The sequence below is a fragment of the Schistocerca gregaria genome, chromosome 6, assembly GCF_023897955.1.
Source record: "Schistocerca gregaria isolate iqSchGreg1 chromosome 6, iqSchGreg1.2, whole genome shotgun sequence".
In the NCBI taxonomy this organism is placed as follows: Eukaryota; Metazoa; Arthropoda; class Insecta; order Orthoptera; family Acrididae; genus Schistocerca; species Schistocerca gregaria.
This window is the reverse complement of record NC_064925.1, coordinates 50509611-50528216: the sequence shown is the minus strand read 5'-3', so window position 1 is coordinate 50528216 and position 18606 is coordinate 50509611. Positions and strand designations below refer to the sequence as shown.

At 40.7% G+C, this 18606-nt stretch overlaps 1 protein-coding gene across 1 annotated transcript in view; it reads right to left on the bottom strand.

The window, feature by feature from the left end:
- Positions 1–18606, bottom strand: part of LOC126278450 (intraflagellar transport protein 43 homolog) — a 110926-nt gene that overhangs the window by 70339 nt on the left and 21981 nt on the right. The window contains exons 3-4 of the mRNA XM_049978573.1: positions 4970–5052; positions 1782–1811 (exon numbers count right to left, since the gene is read on the bottom strand). Coding sequence (XP_049834530.1) covers positions 1782–1811; positions 4970–5052 — 113 coding nt within the window. The remainder of the gene's footprint in view (positions 1–1781; positions 1812–4969; positions 5053–18606) is intronic.

Genomic DNA, 18606 nt, shown 5'->3' with positions numbered 1-18606 from the left:
TTTTTGCAGTTTCTTCAGTTTTAATCGACAGTTCATAACCAAAAGATTGTGCTCAGAGTCCACATCTGCCCCTGGAAATGTCTTACAATTTAAAATCTGGTTTCTAAATCTCTGTCTTACCATTATATAATCTATCTGAAACCTGTCAGTATCTCCAGGCTTCTTCCATGTGTACAACCTTCTTTTATGATTCTTGAACCAAGTGTTAGCTATGATTAAGTTGTGCTCTGTGCAAAATTCTACCAGGCGTCTTCCTCTTTCCTTTCTTAGCCCCAATCCATATTCACCTACTACCTTTCCTTCTCTCCCTTTTCCTACTGCCAAATTCCAGTCACCCATGAAAATAAAATTTTTGTCTCCCTTCACTTTCTGAATAATTTCTTTTATTTCATCATACATGTCTTCAATTTCTTTGTCATCTGCAGTGCTAGTTGGCATATAACCTTACACTACTGTGGTAGGCGTGGGCTTCATATCTACCTTGGCCACAATAATGCGTTCACTATGCTGTTTGTAGTAGCTTACCCACATTCCTATTTTCCTATTCATTATTAAACCTTCTCCTGTATTACCCCTATTTCTTTTTGTGTTTATAGCCCTATAGTCACCTGACCAGAAGTCTTGTTCCTCCTGCCACCAAACTTCACTAATTCCCACTATATCTAACTTTAACCTATCCATTTCCCCTTTTAAATTTTCTAACCTACCTGCCCGATTAAGGGATCTGACATTCCATGCTCCGATCCGTAGAACGCCAGTTTTCTTTCTGCTGATAACGACATCCTCCTAAGTAGTCCCCGCCCAGAGATCTGAATGGGGGACTATTTTACCTCCGGAATATTTTACCCAAGAGGATGCCATCATCATGTAACCATACAGTAAAGCTGCATGCCCTCGGGAAAAATTACGGCTTTCAACCATATGCAGTACCAGCACAGCGAGACTCTTTTGGTTAGTGTTACAAGGCCAGATCAGTCAATCATCCAGACTGTTGTCCCTGCAACTTCTGAAAAGGCTGCTGCCCCTCTTCAGGAACCACAGATTTATCTGGCCTCTCAATAGATATCCCTCCGTTGTGGTTGCACCTACGGTATGTACGGCTATTTGTATCGCTGAGGCACACAAGCCTCCCTACCAACGGCAAGGTCCATGGTTCATGGGGGGGAGATGTATTCATTTTCTTTATGAAAATTGCTGTGTAAGTATGTCAGGCTCACGCTTTTAAATAATTCACAGATGATCTAATGAAAAAAAATTCTTTTTATTGCAACACTGTTATCTGTACATTGTCCGCCCCCGGTTGCTGAGTGGTCAGCGTGACGGAATGTCAATCCTCAGGGCCCGGGTTCGATTCCCAGCTGGGTCGGAGATTGTGTTGTCCTAATCATCATCATTTCATCCCCATCGACGCGCAGGTTGCCGACGTGGCGTCAAATCGAAAGACCTGCACCAGGCGAACGGTCTACCTGACGGGAGGCCCTAGCCACACGACGTTTCATCTGCATATTAACAAGTATAAAATTCATTAAAATGCTAAGTGTATTGTTATAATATAGTTTAGTTTATAATTTGTAAACAGACATATTCAGAAGAATATCCTGTACAAGGTCATGAAAGTGTATTATTTCTAGGGATTGTATTTGATTAATAATAATAATTATAATTATTATTATTTATTTTATTATTAATTTCCTATTACTATCCTACAATTGACAATTAAGCCCATTCAATTAATAAATACTTCATTAATGGAGTTATTTTGTAGAGTCTCAAATACTTACTGCTCAATTATGTTGCTGGCACTCCGTTTCCTGTGACAATAACATAAATGGTGTTAATATAGGCATGAGATATAAGAAAAAGTAAAATAGGATACTGATATAGAATTTATTGCACTATTTGTGTTGTGTGTATGGTGAGGGGGGGGGGGGGGGGGAGGGGGTTGCTTTACTTATCTGAAATATAGCTTTGTACAAAAACTTAATAAGTAATCATCCTCGGTTTGTACCCATCTGCTGCTCAACATCTCTTCTATCAGCAGTAAGCTATCCTCATATACATATTGACAACATATATTTATTTATTTTTGTATCTATGAGGATGATCAACATATTGTTGCTTCAAGACAAAATTTCAGAAGGTTTCAAATATTCACTTTAATTGTGCGTAAACCATTATCAGCTCTCTGCCGAGGAAGGTCGATAACTTAATCAAGGACTTCAGCTAGATAACAGTAAACACCAAAGAACTTAATATGAAACCTGATAGGAAGACAACATGTACCATGGAACTACATGAATGTATTAATATTAAATATAACTAAAAATTTAAAACAAATAAGAGGACACTGTTAAAGAGAGAGAGGTGCATACATAACTATAACAGAAGTATATCACACAGTTTCCCCACAAAAGGTCTAACATCAAACAGATAAATGTGGTCACATCCAAATAACTAAAAAGTGAAGATATAACAAGAAAATTAAAGGTTTAGAGAGAGAGAGAGAGAGAGAGAGAGAGTGTTAGAGAAGGAAAAAATTGTTAATGCGTGAGCTGCAGCTGAAAGATTCATATAAAAAATAAGATATTTGTCTGATAGGCAAAATGTATAATAACTGAAATTTCACAATGAAAACAACACACAAAAATGAGCTATAGGTAACCACTCACTTGCAACTGATTGATGAATATCACACAAAATATTGCAGTGCATTCAGTAACCTATCATTCTTTTCCTCAGCTGGCCCCTCCCTACCCCATTGCCTTCATTCTTGCTACCTTGCTATCTTCCATTCAAATTCTCCTGTGTACTGATGGTATAATACCCAGTCCCCTATATCTGTCTGTATTTTTTGTTGTCATTTTACAATTAATCCCAGTTTTGCCACTGGCATTAGAGCAACCTGTCAACTCCTCTCCTGTTCTCAGTACTTCTCTACTCCCTTGTTGTCCCAAACATCTCCATCCATTTTCCAGTTTTCACAATCCCCACACACCTACCTGCATGAGCAACCACTCAATGACAATTTGAAGACTGGCCATTTAGAACAATATTGGGACAAGAAGACTGGCCATAAACGCCATAATTTAAAGCATTACTGGAACATATATAATTGACATACCTTCAAGAGTAGCACACACTAAAAAAGCACCAAGGTTCAAAATTTATTTTTCATATCTACTTTAGTTCTTTGATAGATTACAAATTTTTGAAATAATGATGACAACATGATTATCCTTCCAAAATTAAAAAAGTGTCAGGTGAGTTATTTAGCAATTTCTTTGTCTTGAGCTTCCAAAATTACTTGCTCACTCAACAAATATGACATATTTGTAGCGAGATTACAGTAAACTGTAAAGCCTAATGAGTATGTGCACAAAATTATATCAATGCGATCACATATTGGTTCAGCCATTCACAACAGTATTTGCCACTGTTCCTTTCAAAATAATTCTAGAAACTGACAACAGAAGGCAGGAAGACTTTGTTCTCATACAAAACGAGTCCAATTTTCAAGTGGAAGGTGGCTCATGTGTTGACAAATTATGTCCTCAGCTAAACTAGGGTGCAGCCTTTTGAATGGAGTGAAGTGGCCCGAGCTGTGCTCGGGCGCCATCTCTAAAGTATTAACGGTCAGTATACATTTGTGTGATTCTGAACTTGTGTGTGTCTGTTGTGCGTGTGGGCATGCATGCATGAATATGCAAAGTACACACGAGAGAGAGAAAGGGAGGGAGGGAGGGAGGGAGGGAGGGAGGGAGGGAAGGAGGGAGGGAGGGAGGGAGGGAGGGAGGGAGGGAGGGAGGGAGGGAGGGAAGGAGGGAGGGAGGGAGAGAGAGAGAGAGAGAGAGAGGGGCCTAACTTGCTGGAAATGAGTGGTTACCTCCCCTCAGTTTTGTTTGTTGTTTCCCACCTCAATCTGGTCGCCTGTGCAGCTCAGTGGTCAGCATGTCTGGCTCCTACGCTGAGGATTCAGGTTTGATCCCTGGTGCTGCCATGGATTTTTCACTGGTGGGTGGACTAGAATGGGATGCACTCAGCCTCGTGGTGCCATCTGTGGAGCAACTCATGTGAGAAGTAGTGGCCCACAACCCTCCGTACCGCATACAAATGACACCAATGGTGGAGGATCACATGGCAGTCTGTTGACCCTGATTGACCCCACTGGGCTTTCTCGCTTCTCTCCAGCCTGAAGTTACAGTTTCACCAATGAGAAATAACTAACGATTGCAATAAAGCTTCTTGGATGTTTAACATATGATACTGACTTATAAGCCAAGAGGCACCCACAGTACATTCATTACTGTAACATTTAGATAAAGAAAAAGTTGAATGGCACTGTTGGCTAGTAGTTCCCAGGGGTAGGTTTCATGAATCCATTCAAAAAGCATTTTCATTTTCTGCGCACAATGGCACCTTTCCATGTGGAGAAAATGGGTTATGTCTTAAGTATACATTAAAATTTTCATGAATGTAATTTGTGTATGTATAGTGTGGGGCCATGTTTGTGCTGTACAATTTCTCAATGTACATTTACCATGCCCAATTTGATTTATATTTCTTGCTTGGCCTATAAATTTACAATCCTCTCTGTTATTTACAGAATGTATGTCAGTGGAAAGAAAGGAGAACAGCTCAAGTTTTCACTTGATAGGCACTGAAAACAAGTGACAGATGTACTGTAAGAGGTCCATGATTAAGGAATTTGTTGCTAGCGCACTCGAGCTGGGAGGTTACAATACTTAAGCTTATTATTTAGCTAGATGTCATAAATTTTTTAGTATAAGATTTAGCAAATCTGAACCAACAAAGTGCTCCAGACTAGGAATGCACTTCGTCACATAAGCAGTATTCATTGCATTGAAAGCTCACGTTCAGTGTTTTATGAATGAGCATTATGTTATGATGAAAGGAGATTGTTTCAAGCTCAGGATGTCTGAATATACAGCTTAAGGATCATTATACTTACTTTCCAGATTTTACACCTTCATCTGCCCACCCACCAGAACGTCTAGATCTCGGTGGTGCTGCAGGCAAGGCATCCTCAAGTTCCTAACATGAATGACACAGAATATGAAGCATACAACTTATGAAAAGAATAAACTAACTACGATTAATTTATTTTATACTGTCACTAAAAGCTTGCTAAACACTTAAAGGAATAATGCCAAACATAATGGAAATTGTGTGCTTTGATTATGATTTTTTCTTTCTGCTAATGACTAGGGATATGATCAGTAAGCCTGCTACATTTAGTTCGGTATCAATCACGCTCAGATTCGTTTGATGTATACCTGCAGTATGTCCCCCTAAGAACTGTGAGGCATATTTTCTCTGGTGTTTCAGCAGACCTGTTACACACTTTTGCACCAGAATCTAAAACACCATTTTCAACCTTACATAGGGATGTACAGTCTACAATTCATGATTGGGTAGTTGTAACTCACCACCATTTAAGGAAAGGGCAAGAAAGTGTAATGAGGAGACATTCTAAGAAGAAAAGAAGTCGAATAGAGTATTAAATACTAATTCTGGAACAATGAAAAAAACTGAAAAAGGAAATGCACAAAAGGAAAGCTATAAGAAAACACAAAAACCATACAAAAGAGGAAAGAAAATGGCAGACACAGAGAAATGGCAGAGGGAGCATGGAGGCAAAAGCAGAAGAAAACAGTTTGTAGCAGAGTAGTGTCATTAAGTATCTTCAGGAAGAGGGTCCATGAAGAGGTATTACCTATGGAGAAGAGCCCCGAGGAATGTTGAACACATAATTTTATCAAAAAAACTAATAGTGACAAGACATGATAGAAATCATGAAAAAAGTGTAAATAATGTGGAACATATCACTTGATGTGATATGTATACATAATTAGTGTTAACATTAATGAACACATTGTTTTAGCCCTGGCCACTACACCTAAAAATCATTTTTTTCCTCCTGGCTGCCAGTTTTTAAATAGAAATTCATCTATGGAAAAGAAGGCATTGTCCAGGGGAAATGATTGTAAGTTAGATTTACAACTTGCTTTGCTGCTTGTCAGACATTTTATAGTGCTGGAAAAATGATCGAAAATTTTTGTAGCTGCATACTGGACTCCTTTCTGAGGTACTGACAGCTTTAATAATGAGTAATAAAAGTCAATTTCCCTTCTAGCATTGTAGGCAAGGACATTAGTGTTCTTTTCAAATTGTGATGGATAATTTATGATGAATTTTATTAGCAAATATGTCTTGTGATGGCACAGTTAAAATGCATAGGTCCTTGAAGAGGTGCTAAAATAACATTGTTAGGTGAATACCAAATGTTAGTCTTACTACTTGCTTTTGTGCAATCAGTCCTTTTTATGTCATCAGTCTTCCAGCTGGTTTGATGTGGCCTACAATGAATTCCTCTCCTGTGCCAACATTTTCATTTTGCAACCTATATCCTCAATTATTTAGTGGATGTATTTCCATCTCTGTCTTCCTCTACAGTTTTTACCTTCTACAGCTCCCTCTACTACCCCGGAAGATATTCCCTGATGCCTGAACAGATTTCCAATCATCCTGTCCCTTCTTCTTGTCAGCATTTTCAACATATTTGTGTCCTTGCCAATTCTGTGAAGAACCTCCTCATTTATTACTTTATCAGTCCACCAAATTTTCAATGTTCTTCTGTAGCACCACATCTCAAATGCTTCTATTCTTTTGTGTTCCTGTTTTCCCACAGACTATGTCTCACTGCCATACAATGCTGTTCCCCAAATGTACATTTCAGAAATTTCTTCCTCAGATTACAACCTATGTTCCATACTAGTAGACTTCTTTTGGCAAGGAATTCCCTTTTAACCAGTGCTAGTCTGTTTTTTATGTCCTCTTCACTCTGTCCATCCTGAGTTATTTTGCTGCCAAGGTAGCAGAATTTCTCAACTTCATGTTCACCAGTAATGATATTAAGTTTCTGCTAAATCTCATTATTTTCATCTTTCTTTGATTTACTGTCAATCCATAAACTGTACTCATTCCATTCAACAGGTCTTGTAATTCTTCTTCACTTTCACTGAGGAGAGCAGTGTCATCAGGGTATCTTGAAATTGATATCCTTTCACCTTGAATTTTAATCCAACTATTGTACCTTTTTTTTTTATTTCTGTCACTGCTTCTTCGACAAATTGACTGAACAGCAGGGGCAAAAGACTACATCAGTGTCTTACACTTTTTTTAATCCATGTACTTCATTCTTGGTATTCCACTCTTATTGTTCCCTCTTGGTTCTTGTACATTTGACATATTACCCATGTTTCGCTATAGGTGACCCCATTTTTCTCAGGATTTTGAATATCATTCACCATTTTACATTGTCAAATGCTTTTCCCGTGTTAACAAATCCTATGAATGTTTCTTGATTTTTGCATTATCACTGCAACATTAGAACTGCCTGTCTAGTGTGTTTACCTGCCCTAAAGCCAAACTGATCAACATCTGACAAATCCTAAATTTTCTTTTCCATTCTTCTGTATATTATTCTTGTCAGCAACTTATATGTGTGAGCTGTTAAGCGGATTATGTGATAATTCTTGCACTTGTCAGCTCTTTTAATCTTGGGAACCGTGTGGATGATATTTTTCTGAAAGTCTGATGGTATATTGTCAGTTTCATACATTCTACACACCAACGAGAGTAACTGATATGTTGCCACTTTCCCAGATGATTTTAGAAATTCTGATTGAATGTTATATACTCCTTCTGCCTTATTTGACATAAAGTCTTCCAAAGCTCTTCTAAATTTTCATTCTAATACTGGATCCCCTAGCTCTTTCCTATCAACACTTGTTTCTTCTTCTGTCATGTCATCAGATAAGTCCTTCCTCTCATAGAGGCCCTCAATGTACTGTTTCCACCTATCCACCCTCTCCTCTGTATTTACCAGTAGAATTCCCATTGCACTCTTAATGTTACTACCTTTGCTTCTAATATCACCAAAGGTTGTTTTGACTTTTCTATTTGCTGAGTCAGTTCTTCTGACAATCATTTCTTTTTTTAACTTCTTCCCATTTTTCAAGTAGCCATTTCATCTCAGCTTCCCTGCACTTCCTACTTATTTCATTCCTAAGTGACTTGTATTTCTGTATTCTTAAATTTCCCTGAACATTTTTGTACTTCCTTCTTTCATCAATCAATTGGAAGTACTTCTTCTGTTCTCAAGTGCATATGTTTTTCTCTGCAACTTCTGTGACTGCCCTTTTTAGAGATGTCCATTCTTCTTCAACTGAACAGCTACCAAGCTATTCATTATCACAGTATCTATAGCTTCAGAGAACTTCAACTGCATCTTTTCACTCCTTAGTACTACTGTATCGCACTTCTTTGTGCATTTATTCTTCCTAACTAGTCTCTTAAGCTTCAGCCTATTCTTCATCACTACCAAATTGTGGTCTGAGTATATATCTCCCCCTGGGTACACCTTTCAGGGCTCTCTGCCTGACCATGATGTAATGTAATTGAATCTTCCTGCATCTCCTGACTTTTTCCAAGTATATCTCCTAGTTCACCTGTGATTTTTGAACACAGTATTCACTATTACCATCTGAAATTTATTGTAGAACTCAATTAGTCTTTCTTCTCCCTCATTCCTACTATCAAGCCATACTCTCCAGTTATCCTTTCTTCTACTCCTTCCCCTAAAACCACATTCCAGTCCCCCATGACTACTGCATTTTCATCTTCCTTTACATATTGAATTACTTTCTGAATATCCTCATATATTTTCTCTATCTTCTAATCTTCTGCTTGTGACGTTGGCATGTATACCTTATCTATTGTTGTCCATGTTGGCTTGTTGTCAATTCTGATGAGAACCACACCATCACTGACCTGTTCACAATAATGCATTCTCACCCTGTCTTCCTATTGATAACAAATACTACTCCTGTTGACCTTACCATGCAATTGTCTTTTTTCAATTTCACTTCACTGATGACCACCACATTTAGGCCAAGTGTCTTAACATTTCCCTTCTCAGATTTTTTAGCTTCCCTACCATGTTCAAACTTCTGACATTTCATGACCCAACTCTTAGAATGTTATTCTTTCATTTATTATTCCATCTTTTTCTCATGCTCGCCTCCCCCTTGGCAGTCCTCTCCTGAGGATCTGAGTGCGGGACTAGTCTGGAATCTTTTGCCAATGGAGAGATTATCATTACACGTTTTCAGTTACAGGCCACATGTCCTCTGAATACACATTATGTGTCTTTAATGCAGTGATTTCCTTTGTCTTCTGCATCCTCATGTCACTGATCATTGTTGATTCTTCTGCCTTTTAGGGGCAGTTTCATCCCAAGGGCAAGAAAGTGCACTGAACCTCTGTTCACTCCTCTGCCCTGTTTGGCAATGCCATTGGCAGAATGAGGGTGACTTCACAAGCAGCAAGTTTTTGACCACTGTTGCTGATGATTTACAGAATTGAATATAATGTTTTTTTTTTTTTTTCAAAATTTAAGGAGAGTCCATTTTCTGATCTTTGGAAAATATCATTTACAATCTGTTGCTTTGTCGCTATTTTGAATTATTATAACACTACAATCATCTGCAAAAATGTTAAGTGGAAGGTCATTCACATTTATGTGGTGTGATCAAAAGATAACAGGAATATTTGTTTTTCTTAAAGAATCTTTACTTATTTATCAACACCAATTTTGTCCCCTTCAAAGGAATCCCCCTCAGATATAAAACAGTTAAGCCAGCACTTTTTCTAGTCTTGGAAGCACTTCTGGAACTCACTTTTCATTATGGTGTTCAACTCCTTCAGCGATTCTGTTTTTACATCATCAATGGTGGCAAAATGACATCCTGAACTTGTTGAACTTGTTGAATTTGAATTGAACTTGTTGAATTTTTTGAGATTGAACTTGTTGAATTTTTTTTGGTCTTGGCTCTTCAAGTAATTTCTATTGGGTTGATTGGGACTTTCTTTCAATGTCATGCCCATATACCCATGATTCATCATGTGGAATACCCCACTTTATAAGTTCTGGACCGTTGTTGCCTTCATTCAGAAATTCATGAGCGATGTCTACTTGCAGTAATTTTTTATCGAAATTCTATAATTTATGGACAAACTTTGCTGCTACATGTTTCACGCCAAAAACATCTCCACAAAATTGCTTGACATGAGCCAAAGAAACCTCTCTGACAGAGACTCAGTGATTTTTCAAAACCATTTCTTTCCTTCTTCCACACTTTCATTATCAGTAATTGATGTTCTAGGGCATCCGGGGAGGTTGTTGTCTGCAACATACTCACAGCCCTCTTTGAAATGTTTATACACTAGTAAACACTTGTCTTTCTCATAGTAGAGTCACCAAAAGCCACAGTCAGCATTTTGAATGTGGTGCTGCACTTTATTCTATTTTTCAGGCAAAATTTAACACAATTTCTTTGATTCATCTTCTTTGAAAGTAAAAATTAGTCACGTCCTCAAAAACACGTATAACTTTTTGCCTATCAACAATAAAATAAATATTCGAAACAGGTGAAAATGCAAACTTACATCAGGAACATATGTAAGAACAAGATTAAAAAATATTTCTGAAAATATGATGTATAAAGCCTGTGAAATTAAAAAATTCCCATTACTTTTTGATCACACTTTCCATAAGGAACAGGGAGGTACCCAAAATTGAGCCTCGTGGGACTCTTTTTGTGATCCCCCCCCCCCCCCCCCCCCCCAAATCACCACAATTTTCTACCCTTACAACATTGTTGGAATTATTCATCACAACCTTTTGTATTCTGTTAGTTGGGTATGATGCAAACCGGCTGTGTGTAAATCCATCAGTTCCATAAAACTTCAGGTTTTCAAAGAGAATAACATGATCTACACAATCAAATGCCTTGGAAAGATCATAAAAAATGCCAACTGGGAATATTTTATTATTTTAGACTTGTACTATTTGATGAGTGTATGCTTAAATAGCATTCTCAGTTGAGTGACCGTTCTGGAATTCGAATTGTCATATGCTAAGTAAATTGTTTCTACTTAATTGTGAGGCTACTCCTGAGTAGACTACTTTTTCGAGTATTTTGGAAAAATACACCAGTAAGGAAATTGGACAATACCTTTTTATGTCTGTCTTTTCTTAGGAAGTGGTTTAAGAACTGCATATTTTCACCTGTCTGGAAAAATTCCCTGTGCCAGTGATGCATTGCATATATCACTAAATACATTACTTATTAAGTTGGGATAACTTTTCAGAATTCTGTCTGAAATTCTATCAACACAAGATAACCATTTGTTTTTTGAATTTTTATAGTTCCACTGCTGTTTGTGAATGAATTTGGTGCTACTTCTAGTTGCTTAGAGATTTGTGGAATGAAATTTTTAATATATCCTCTTGCTTCTTGAACTCAACCATTTAATGCTACTTTTTCCTGCTAAATTTAGAAATTGATTGTTAAAAGTACTCACAACTTGTGAATTATCAGTCACAACATTGCCATTTAATTTAATTAATATAGTATCTTGTACACTGACTGGCTGTCCAGTCTTCTGTTTGACAGAACCCCACTTAGTTTTAATCTTGTTACCTCCATTATGAAGTCTGTTCAAAAAATTCCAGAACTTTGTCCAGAAATTTTTTTATGCTTACTTTTTACTCATTGTGTATGGTCTCCTTTGAAATACTCTTCTCCTCAATTGATACACTGCTACCAACACAATTTCCACTTCTGGAAGCAGTCTTGGCATGCCTCTTGCTGGATAGTGTGAAGTGTCATCTGCGAATTTTCTTTTATCTCATCCACCATTGCAAATATTCATCTGTTCAACACGGTTTTCAAATTTGGAAATATCAAGTAGTCCACAGAGACCTTGTCTGGACAGTATGGAGGATATAGCAGCACAGTGATTTCATTTTTTGTGGAGTAGTCATGCACCAACAGGGACGAATGTGCACACACATTATTGTCATGCAACAATGATGAATTGTCTCGCCATGTTTCAGACTGTTTCCTTTTCTTGCAGGCCATGCAACAAGTTTACAACCACCAATTAACAGTTTGTCCCTGTGGTACACATTCATGATGAACTAGTCCTGCAAAATCAAAGAAAACTATCAGCATGGCTTTGACATTTGATGTGACCTGATGAGCTTTTTATGGTCTTGGAGAACCTTTGACGATCCTTTATGAAGACTGAACCTTGGTCTCAGCATCATAACTACAGACACATGTCTCATCAACAGTTATGATTCTCTTAAGAGGGGTAGGACGTCAAACGGGCCACCTTGTAGCAGAAGAGACGCCACAGGACATTTTAATTTCCTCTGTCTATACTTTTATGAATAAATTCATAAAACTTTGTCAGCATGACCAGGAAGGATTCAGAATTCACAATCATAGCAGTGGAAGTTCAAAAACATAACAAAAAAAATATATATATTTTTTACATGTGAAAGTTCATAATTTTTTCACTTCTATTGGCTGCTTTTGTTGTTATAGGTACACGTTTCTTCATAAGTAAGAGAGATTCTTCTATGAATTTTGCACAGCATACAAACCATACTTACAGGTGTATGAAACTCTAGAAATTATTTAATTTATGAAAAAAATGAATGTGCTGTTATATTTTAAACTTCATCTTTAGAAAAAACTCAAATTTTATAGTTAATTATCTCAATTTTTAACACAGTTTTTAATAGATGTGGAAAATTCTAGAGTTTCATATACCTGTAAGTATGGTTTGTATGCTGTGCAAAATTCATCAAAGAATCTCCCTTACTTAAGAAGAAAAGTGTACCTATAGCAACAAATGCAGCCAATGGTAAGTGAAAAAAAGGTGAAATAGAAATGACAAAAAAATAAATTATTTTCTTATATTTTAGAGCTTCCACCACTATAAGCGTAAATCCTGAATCCTTTCTGGTCATTCTGACAAAGTTTTATGAATTTCTTTTAAAAGTATAGACAGTGGAAATTAAAATGTCCTGTGGTGTCTCTCTTGCTCCAAGTCGTCCCGTTTGACGTCCTACCCCGTCTCAAAGAACGTCTCATTCTCATTTGCACAATCCAAAAGCTCTTCACGGATTGCAAGGTGAAGGTCTTTCTGATCCTGACTCACGAGATGTGGGATGAACTTGGCAGCAACATGATGCATTCTAAGATGCTGTGTCAGGATTTCGTGACATGATCCAACTGAAAGGTTACATTCTCCTGCAATCTCTCAGAAAGTCAGTCTTTTATTGGCACGCACAGTTTCATTGACATTCCTGATATGAGCACTGTGTTAATAGACATTGAAGGGCACCTGGACAAGGGTCATCTTTAACTTCCATGCACTCATTTTTAAGCCAAGTGAACCATTCATAACACTGAGAATAGCTTATGCACTCATCACATTAGGCATCCTGCATCATTTAGTGTGTCTCTGCCTTGGTTTTCTTGAGTTTCATACAAAATTTAATGCAGATGCGTTGTTCCTCTAACTCTGCCGTCTTGAAACTCGCAAACTGTGCAACACAGTGTACTACTCAGTACAGTTGTGAACAATATAACTAACAGACATATACGAAATTTTTTGTACAGATCTCATGTTTATTTTTGTTAGGAAGGGCATAGTTCTGGACATTTTAATGACTTTCCTTAAAATACTACAGTATTTTCTGTAGTATACATGTAATGTTAGATCTCGATTTACTCTGCCCTTTATGTAGATTTCTCTCTTTCTATTATAAGAGATTTTAATTCCCTTAGTTATCATTGGCTTACTTGTTTCTGAATGAAACTTCTGGATAACTTTTTAGGAAAGCAAATTTCAAAACCTAACACATATTTTCTATGGAGTAAATTAAATTTAAGATTAGCATTTCTTTTATATATACCTCAACTCACACCACATCTTTTAACTTACGCTTAAAACATCATATGCCGTTCTTTTTAACAAGCCTCACTGCTGTGTATGAACTTGCTTCAGGTCTGTAAGATGACATACTGTTTATTTCTATTAGCTGTGCATCATCATTAGAGAGTCCATTAACAGTTGGGTACACATTAATTGTTTCAGCCTGAGCACTGTACATAACAATGTTATCAATCAGTGTCTTTTTGAACAAGAGATGGGAAACTGACTACTGAAATTAGAGTGAAACACCCAAATAATGAGTCTCATTCATTTTTACTGTCCATATCTTTGAAGATGCAGTAGCCACCAGAAAAATCGCGAGAGGCACACATCGGCACTGCGCGTCATGGACAGTAGTTGCCGCAAATAGAGTCCTGTCCACCAGAGGGCACGCAAGAATTCAGCCGCGACCTCTGCCAGTGGAACAGCAACAACAACGCAGGCAGCACGGGCCGTGCCCAGACAGTTCACATCGGGCATACCTATGACACAGTTCCCGGTCTACTCTGAAGTGCGATATAAAACGTGAACCGTGTTACTACACAATTGGCGACGAGTAGGGTTGTTCTTTCGCGTGTTGCGTTGTTGTTCCGGTTTTGCAGCTTATCCGCGGCATGGAGGATTTAGTGCGGGTTTTGGTTGAGCAGCAGACGGAGCTCATGGCAACCATGAAACAAGTGCTTCCAGCGTTGCTCTCCACGCCGTCTACTCCAGCGCCATTTCCTCCACCCTTCTCCCCATATGACGAGATGGCGGAGTATTGGGACGCATATGAACATTGCCTTCAGCAGAATTTCCAGGTGTTTCATGTTGCCGATGCGGAGGTATGTCGTGCTCTTTTCTTGTCTTGGATATCTCCCTCACTGTATCAAGTTTTGCGGCAGCTAGCGCCATTGCAGGAACCCTTGTTTTTGTCTTTTGATGCATTGTGTTCATTGCTGTCTTCATATTATCGCTGCCGCACACGTTTTGTGGCGGCTAGGGTCGAGTTCTATCAATTCAAGAAGCAGCCCCATCAGTCTAACCGGGCGTGGGCCGCTACCCTGCACAGTCTTAGTCGCAAGTGTCACTTTGTCACGGAGCAGTCGCAAGAGTTGTATGCTCACCTTATGGTGCCCGATGTCATTGTTCATTCGGCCCCTGACAGAAAGGTCCGGCAATGGGCCCTGCAGTTGGAAGACCCTTCCCTTGAGGAAGTCCTGTCCATTGTTCAATCGTATGAAGTCTCTCACACCATAGGTCAACAGTTGGAAGTGTGGTGCGACGTCGCGGCGGTTCAGGGCAGCGCGGCCGCGTCCACTGCATCCGGGGTGGACGACGTGCGAGCAGTACAATCCGGCTGCTACTGCCGCTCCCGCACGGCGCGTAAACATAGTTCCAGACGCCGGTCCCTGTTACCGTCCTGTGCGTCGTGCTATATACATCATGATCAATCAAAGTGCCCCCAGTGTTGGGCCATTTGCCGCAAATGTAATAAAAAAGGACACATTGCTAAAGTTTGCCACTCAGCCTCGAAAGAAACAAAGGAAGCAGGTACAGAGGACATGGATGTTGATATTCAGGAAGTTTCATTGCGCCAGGCTCCCGACGCTTTGCCACACAAACTCTTTATGAAGGTGTCGCTTCAGTCTCGCAGATTACAACTGAAAGTAGATACGGGTGTGGCCGTTTCCTTGTTGAATGCACAAACTTACTCCGACCTTGGGTTGCCCCCGTTAGCGCCAGTTTACCTGTATCTACACGGTTATGGTAAACAGTTCATTCCCCTACTGGGTCCATTCACTACCGATGTTACTTACAAATAAGTCACTCGGCCTCTTACTTTTATTGTTGTCAGTGATGCAAGCTCCGCTAACCTTTTTGGATTGGATGCCTTTCAAGCTTTCGGTTTTTCTGTCACAGACACCATACAGTTGATCTCCAAAGACGTTCCCTATCAATCATTGGAATCTTTGATCTCTGACCTTAAGGATATTGTTGAGGAGGGCCTGGGGCATGTTTCAAACTTTGAAGCTCACTTCACGTTGAAGCTGTCGGCTTGCCCGCATTTTCTACGTACGAGGCAGATCCCCTTGGCTCTCCGCCCTCAGGTAAAAGCAGAGCTAGACCGGCTGACAGCCCTTGGGGTCATTCTTGCCATTTCTTCTAGTGAGTGGGCTTCGCCCCTTGTTACTGTCAGGAAACACTCAGGAAAATTACGTCTTTGTGGCGATTTCAAGGCCACCATTAATTCCCAATTGGTGGTGGACACCTATCCCTTGCCTCTTTCTGATGAATTGTTCTCCGCCGTGGCGGGAGGCCAATACTCTTCGAAAGTCGATCTTTCACAGGCTTATCATCAGATACCACTTGAAGAGGACTCGAAATGGTTTGCGGTCATCAACACCCCATTTGGCCTTTACCAATACCAGTGGTTGGCCTTCGGAAAATCCAGTGCCCCAGCGATATTTCAGCGTTATCTTGAGCACATCACATCGACAATCCCTCATTGTATTAATTACCTGGATGACATAATTGTCACAGGCCACAGCACAAAGGAACACTTGCACAACCTTCGCACCCTCTTTCTCAAATTCAGGTCCGTGGGCCTGTGTTGCAACCTGCGTAAGTTAAACTTCTTCCAACCGTCCATTGAGTATGTGGGCTACATCATCTCTCGGCACAGCTTCCAGCCGCTAGAAAGTTTGGTCCAAGGTATCGTCCACCTTCTGCAGCCCACTTCACTGAAGGAGTTACAAGCTTTTTAGGCAACATTGCCTATTACCACCAGTTCATTCCCAGGGCTTCCACCACAGCCCGCCCCCTGTACTGCCTTCTGCACAAGGGTGTTCCTTTGATTGGTTGCCTGGATGCGAGTGAGCGTTCACCTCGTTGAAAGGCCTCCTCATGTCAGCGCCATGTTTGGCTACTTTTGACTCCAATTAGCCTTTGGTCCTGGCTACAGATGCTTCGCAGTATGGGGCGGGGTTGGTCCTGGCCCATTGCAATGCAGTCGTCTCCAAGCAGCCACTGGCGTTTGTGTCTAAAACTCTTAGTCCTGTGCAAGCCCATTACTCCCAGGTGGAAAAAGAGCCTTTGGCCCTTGTCTACACTGTTACCTAGTTTCACCCTTTCTTGTATGGCACGAAGTTTCAGTTAATCACTGACCATAAGCCATTAGTATTGTTATTTGGCCCTTCTTCTCAGAATCCGGATAGGGCGGCCCACAGACTGCAGCGCTGGGCCTTGTTCCTCTCTAAGTACCATTATGACATTCATTTTCGCCCTACCAGACAGCATGCCAGTGCCGACACTCTTTCCTGTCTTCCAGTGAGCCCGGATCTTAAGATCGAACTGGAGGAGATTATGTGTTTTCATTTGGATGTGGCATCCCGCCAAGCAGTTGATGGCTTCCCAATCACTAGTTCTAAAGTTGCCAGGGAAACGGCAGCTGACCCGGTTCTACGGCAAGTAGTTCGCCTCATTCAGCAGGGATGGTCATCCCGACCTCCAGGCTGGGCCTCAGACCCTCTTCGTAATTATTTTGTTCTACGAGACCACCTCTCTATCTTGGAAGGAGTCCTCCTTCTGGTTACCGATGATACAGCTCCTAGCGTGGTTGTTCCTGCAAGTTTGCGAAGGGAGGTCCTCACGTAATTACGTGAGGGGCACTGGGGTGTTTCCCGTACTAAAACCTTGGCTCGCAGACATGTTTACTGGCCCAGTATTGACAGAGAAATTGAGCAGTTGGTGGCCGCCTGTTCCCAGTGTGTGAGCCAACAGGCGTCTCGCAGGTCAGCATTCTCTTCATGGCCGCCTGTAACCCAGGCATGGGAACGTGTTCACATAGATTTTGCGGGCCCGTTTCTCAATGGCTTTTGGCTCATTGTTATTGATGCTTATTCCCGATTCCCATATGTGGTTCGCTGCTCCTCAAACACTTCAGAAGTTGCAATCCAGGCACTAGCAAAAATCTGTTTTGTGGATGGTCTGCCAGTCATCCAGGTATCGGACAATGGACCTCAGTTTATTTCGCAGACCTTCCAGGATTTTTGTAGGCGCTTCGGTATTTGGCACGTTTGCTCTCCCCTCTTTCATCCATAATCAAATGGGGAAGCCAAACGCATGGTGCACACATTTAAAATGCAGGTGAAAAATATGTGCACGAATTTCCTGTGGAGGAGGCGTTGACATTTTTCCTGATGGCAAACTGGACCACACCGATGGGAGAATGCAGCCCCACTGAGCTCCTCCACGGGCACCAACCTAGGACTCTGCTGCACCTCGTCCGGCCTGGTCCTTGCCAGTCTTCACAAAATGGGGTACCCGGCTTTCCACCGGGTATATCGGTCTGGGCATGTGGGTTTGGTCGCAATCCACGTTGATACCGGAGGTGGTCCAGCGGCGCAATGTCCGCCGGCTCTATACCTTGCAGGTAGGGGACCAGGAGGTACGTCGGCACCAAAATCAGCTACATCCACGTTTGGGCACCCACCCTCCGACCCCTCGGACGCCGGCTTTCTCATTCCCGGCACCCGTGTTGTTTTCTCAGGGGACGCTACCCGCCCCTACCACCTGTGACTCCGCCACACTGCGATGGTTCTCAGCCTTGGCGGCCTCCAGTAGCTCCAGCACTGGTATTGCCATCATTAGAGATGCCCCTGTGAGAGCCGACCCCCCTCGCTGGCCCAGTTTCTCAGGAGGCTGGTTCACTTGTGGTCGTCCCTTCCCCATCGTCCCCACCACTGG